The sequence below is a fragment of the Siphateles boraxobius genome, unplaced genomic scaffold (genome assembly GCF_051911475.1).
Source record: "Siphateles boraxobius isolate OS27281-9 unplaced genomic scaffold, OSU_SipBor_1 35, whole genome shotgun sequence".
Classification (NCBI taxonomy): domain Eukaryota; kingdom Metazoa; phylum Chordata; class Actinopteri; order Cypriniformes; family Leuciscidae; genus Siphateles; species Siphateles boraxobius.
Genome location: NW_027508975.1, coordinates 624,001 through 630,000, shown reverse-complemented (window position 1 = coordinate 630,000; position 6,000 = coordinate 624,001). Strand labels below are relative to the sequence as shown.

Below are 6,000 nucleotides of genomic sequence, written 5' to 3'. Positions count from 1 at the left end.
GAGGAAGAAATGCAGAAAAGACAAGAAAGGATCGAAGAGTGGATGGAAGGACAGAAGCAAGTAGGGAAGGAAGGAAAGAAGACTAAATGATTCAGAGAAGGAAGCTTGGAATTAAGGAATGACAGAAGTGTGGAAAAAATGAAGGTAGTGTGGAAGGAAGCCAGGAAGAAAGAATGAAATTATTTAGAGAAGTATGGAAATGTAAAAAGTGCAAAAAAACGTGAGGAAGGAAGAAACAAGAAAAAAGACAAAAAGATCGAAGAGTGGATAGAAGAACAGAAGCAAGGAAGGAAGGAGGGAGGGAGGGAGGGAAATAAGACTTTAAATGCTTTAGAGAAGGAAGCTTGGAAGTGAGGAAGGAAGGAAGTGAGTGAGGAAGGAAATGAGGAAGGAATGAAGGAAAGGGGAAAAGTGCAGAAGAAAGTGAGGAAGGGAGAAAGGATGGAAATGAAGAAGGAAGGGGGAAATGTGCAGAAGGAAGTAAGGAAAGAAGGAAGTGAGGAAAGAAGGAAAGAAGTAAAGAAGGAATAGAGGAAGGAAGTGAGGAAGGAAGGGGGAAATGTGCAGAATGAAGTGAGGAAGGAAGTAAGGAAGTGAGGAAGGAAGGTGGTAATGTGTAGAAGGAAGGAAGGAAGTAAGGAAGGAAAAGGGAAATGTACAGGAAGAAGTGAGGAAGGAAGGTGGTAATGTGTAGAAGGAAGTGAGGAAGGAAGTAAGGAAGGAAAAGAGAAAGAAGTGAGGAAGGAAGTAAGGCAGTGAGGAAGGAAGGTGGAAATATGTAGAAGGAAGTGAGGAAGGAAAAGGGAAATATGTGGAAGGAAGTGAGGAAGGGAAAGGGAAATGTGCAGAAGGAAGTGAGGAAGGAAGGAAGTGAGGAAGGAAGGCAGGAAGGAAGGCAGGAAGTGAGGAAGGTGGAAATGTGCAGTAGGAAGTGAGGAAGGAAGGAAGTGAGGAAGGAAGAAAGGAAGGGAGGGAGGAAGGAAGTGAGGATGGTGGAAATGTGCAGTAGGAAGTGAGGAAGGAAGGAAGGAAGTGAGGAAGGCTGAAATGTGCAGTAGGAAGTGAGGAAGGAAGGAAGGTGGAAATGTGCACAAGGAAGTGAGGAACAAAAAAGGCAGAAGTGAGGAAGGAAAAGGGAAATATGTAGAAGGAAGTGAGGAAGGTGGAAATGTGCAGTAGGAAGTGAGGAAGGAAGGAAGGAAGTGAGGAAGGTGGAAATGTGCAGTAGGAAGTGAGGAAGGAAGGAAGGAAGTGAGGAAGGAAGGAAGTGAGGAAGGAAGGTGGAAATGTGCAGTAGGAAGTGAGGAAGGAAGGAAGGAAGTGAGGAAGGAAGGAAGGAAGTGAGGAAGGAAGGAAGGAAGTAAGTGAGGAAGGTGGAAATGTGCAGTAGGAAGTGAGGAAGGAAGGAAGGTGGAAATGTGCACAAGGAAGTGAGGAACGAAAGGCAGAAAAAAAGACAGACAACAAAGAAAAAAGAAAAGTAAAAGAAAAACTAAATGAAAAGCAATAGAGAAAGAAAAGAATGAAAGAACGTTCACCTGCAGAGCCTCCAGGAAGCGGAAAGATCCCAGTCGGCGTCCTCGTGGAACCAGACAGAAGGTGGAGTTGTGCAGCATTTCACGGTAGTCATACCTGCACAAACACACACATACACAAATGAGTGATACGAACTCTGCACGCACGCACGCACGCACACACACACACACACACTCTGTGAGCAGTACAAAATGATCAGATGTGATGATGGGTAATGAGGTTGTGTGACACCTGCCCGTTTCACGCAGGCACATTCATGAGGCACATATACGTGCGCGTTTGTACACACACATACATACACACACACACCCCTCTCGATTCAGGGCGACCTCACTGACACTGATGTCCTCTCAATGCGCGCACGCAAAAAAATTCAGCGTCAAAGAGGTCTTAAGGTTAAAGGATAAGACAGTTATTCATCAGGCAGAAAATCATTCATCGTTTGGTGAGCATGTAAAGGTAAAGGTTGTGTGCGAGTCAGAGACGCTGACATTATCTGCGTTACGATGATCTTGCTGACTCTGGATCAGCTGCTGTTTGCATCCTCAGCTCATTGGGAAATGCTGACTTTGAATAAAGCCCGAAATGGCAGGCTACACACACACACACACACACACACACACACACACACACACACACACACACACACACACAACGAAATTGAGGCACAGAGGCGTTCTGTCGCAAAGTGAACAAACAAGGCACGAGTGTGAGCACACATACACACACACACGCGTCCCAGCTGTCTGGATATCAGACTGATCCCACGTTAATGTGATAGAATATGAATGAGGCTGGAGGACGAGTGTTGGTCTCTGTGGAGCCGGTTCTCCTGAGGAGAAACATCACACACTCTGCAAACACTGAGACTCAAAGTCCAGAACACAAATATCACTTTTCCATACGCTCCGTAAACCAAAGGTACGACACTTTCAATTAAAAAATGTCTCTCTCTCTTTAATATTCTCTTTAATATTTCAATTAAAAATAGTGGTTTTCTATGTGAATATATAGTAAAGTGTAATTTATTCCTGTGATCAAAGCTGAATTTTCACCATCATTACTCCAGTCTTCAGTGTCACATGATCCTTCAGAAATTAGTATAATATGATGATTTGTTGCTTAAAAAACAATTATGATGATTAACAATGTTGAGAATATTCCTATTTTCATGGAAACACTGATATACAAATGTTTAGGATTCTTTCATGAACAGAAAGTTCAAAAGAACAGCATTTATTTGAAATATTATAAACTAAAATTATTTTTTAAAAATCTCTCTGACCCCAAATTTTTGAACAGTAGTGCATGTATAAAGTATATGTCCACCATTGTTAAAAAATAGAATTATAACTCAGTTTAATGTATTATGTGTATTTCTGTGTATGATAAATGCATAATAAATTTGTTTTAATTGGCATCATTCAGTGCCAGAGCACACATTAAAAGCACCATCAGTTACATCCCATAATTGTGCAACGGTTTCACCACAGTACTAATTTTTACACCATGTTATTTTATAGCAACTCTTTTCACTAATTCCCAGTCAAACACTGAGCATCTTTTGACCTTGGGAAGCTCGTAGCACTTAAAACAGCACAGCGAGACGAGAGGGCTAATAGCTTGTTTATCCGCTAGAGGATTGTTTGAGTGTGTAACGGCGCTCAGAAACACACACTAATGTTTGTGTGAAGTGAAGCAGTGGCAATCAGCATCTATGCGAGAGAAAATGCAGTCGAGAAACGAACAGTGTTAAAGTATTAGGAGAAAACGGAATCAATATCGGGGTTTAAAAATGAGGATCACCCTCTGTGTTCCTGTTTATTTCACTGGTAGTATAATTGTACCCAACCTGAGCCCTGAGCTCCGTCTCCATAGCAACTCCAGCTAAATGCTTCCATTCGGAGTGTGTTAATTATATGCGTTCTGCACACGGCTGATGGGGGGGGTCTTTCACAATGACGTAATGTTTTAAAAATCTCCAGTGTTTCATTTCTCTGGCTTTCCAGCACTTTGAAAAACTTTCTCTCTCAACCTGCCCTCTCTCTTGCACATCTGAATGAAAGCTTCCCTGGGAACGGAGCCAAAATGGCTGTCGTTTCTGACACCGAACAATCAGCCTCAGGCACAGCATTCCCACTTCCCAGACATCAACCTCATGAGAAAAGCCCACAAATACTAACTAGTGTAAAGTGGATAAACACGTGATTATATTACAATAAAAACATGGTCATTCATAAATTATTAGGCAGTCTCAGCAGTAAAATTAGTTAGTAGTGGATTCATTTAGAGATCGAATTTAGTCATTGAAGATGGCATATTTATAGCTGTGATTTTGATCATGCAAATACATTGTCAAATCTGGCTTTGCAGACAATTCACTGAAACAGACAGTTCAAAAGAATCCATTCACAAAAATGAATCAAACCTTGATCTAAGCTACCATTTAAGGATGCAATAGATTAATAATGTTTCAAAAGATTTATATTTCAAATAACTTGTGTTCTTTGAACTTATTTATCAAGGAATTCTGGATAGAAAATGCATCAAGGTTTCCAACAAAATATGAGGCAGCACAACTGCACAACATTAATTACTCAATTAAAATTAAAAATTAATTAATTAATTTAAAGTTATTATTGATTAAATTATATTTTTACAGAAGGTTTTAAAATTTCTGCTTGAATCTGATCTCTCAATATGCAAAAAACAAAACAATGATTCTTATTTAATTTCAGTTTAATGGGAAAACATCTACAGTTAATTACAGTAATTATAGCCATTGTTATAAAACTCACATTAAAGGGACAACGTGTAGTCTAAGTATTTTATTATCTAAAATCAATATTTTTATTCATAAATATGTCCTCAAAGGTGTACAAATACCTCTGCCAATGATCTGACTTATCCTCGTAAACGAAGCATTTATTATCTTTATATACATGTGACGGGTAGGTCCACAGAGGCTTCAATGTCGTTGCGCCATCTTGAAAAGCTATAATAGCAGAGAGGGTCAAAAAGTACTAGGCCAACGCGTTTCCACAACGTGTTTTCGTTCAGAGCCAGCGTCACGTGACTGAAAGCAGCAGAAACGGAGGAGCAGAGCAGGGAGAGGCGCTTCACGGCCCCGGCAAGTTTAAAAGGCTGCATTGCACTGTTATTTATAATGGTGGACCATACTTATGTGGAGCCACAGGACTGGAGATTGCAAAAAACAAGGTTTAAAGGTTGTATCAGTGATTTCAGGCCCAAAAATAAATGTCTAATCTTTCCTAACGATCCGCTAGCTGCCCGCCCCATAAGCATGCCGTCAAAAAAACGCGTCTCTGTAGGCAGCCTAGGCTCTGAGATCTGCACACAAAAACAAATGGGTACAACCACCACTCAAAACCAAAATAAAGGGTTCCAACCAATCACTCACAGGGGCGGGTGTTGTGAGGTTTTGCGCTCGTGCACGGCTGGACGCGAAATCGGAGCAACACCCGCCCCTGTGAGTGATTGGTTGGAACCCTTTATTTTGGTTTTGAGTGGTGGTTGTACACCAGATCTCAGAGCCTAGGCTGCCTACAGAGACGCGGTTTTTTGACGGCATGCTTATGGGGCGGGCAGCTAGCGGATCGTTAGGAAAGATTAGACATTTATTTTTGGGCCAGAAATCACTGAAACAACCTTTAATGTCGGGACCGCTTTTTCCAGGTGGAAAGAGTTGATGCAGGAGAAAGCTTTCAAAAGAGACGCTGAACTTGCCTGCTTTCTTCTCAACAGGTAACGTTAAGTCAATGTTACGGTCTAAATTACAAGCTTTTTTTGGTCGCTTCTATACCTTTGGAAACTTTCAATTCTATCAAACATCCGTTTGTTTGTTGTGTAAAGTTGCAGTTTGTTTGAAATAACAAACCTGTTCACCCGAAGGAAAACTCAAGACATCCAGTCATAGCTTTTTGGTACATAACAGCTACCGTAGATGCAACACGCATTTGAAAAAGCGAGGCGCTGAAGAACACTATTCTTTGATTGCAAATTACAATTTCACCACTAGACGGGAGAAATTCCTACACATTGTCCCTTTCAGTAACAGAAAGCCACCTGTGATTCTACAGACTCACATGCCAGGGTGCTCTGTGATACCTATGTGCATGAGTTTGTATATGATTATGTGCATGAGTATGTGCATGAGCATGTGCATGAGCATGTGTAGGCCTATGTGCGCGAGTATGTGCGTGAGTATGTGCATGAGCATGTGCATGAGCATGTGCATGAGCATGTGCATGAGCATGAGCATGTGCATGAGCATGTGCATGAGCATGTGTATGTGCGCGAGTATGTGCGCGAGTATGTGTGTGAGTATGTGCATGATTATGTGCATGAGCATGTGTATGTGCGCGAGCATGTGCATGAGCATGTGCATGAGTATGTGCATGAGCATGTGTATGTGCGCAAGTATGTGCGCGAGTATGTGCATGA

At 41.5% G+C, this 6,000-nt stretch overlaps 1 protein-coding gene across 1 annotated transcript in view; it reads right to left on the bottom strand.

Annotated features, from left to right (window-relative positions):
* The window catches only part of LOC143702200 (exostosin-1b), a 123,362-nt gene that overhangs the window by 45,134 nt on the left and 72,228 nt on the right, over positions 1 to 6,000 (bottom strand). The window contains exon 2 of the mRNA XM_077195729.1: positions 1,539 to 1,632. Coding sequence (XP_077051844.1) covers positions 1,539 to 1,632 — 94 coding nt within the window. The remainder of the gene's footprint in view (positions 1 to 1,538; positions 1,633 to 6,000) is intronic.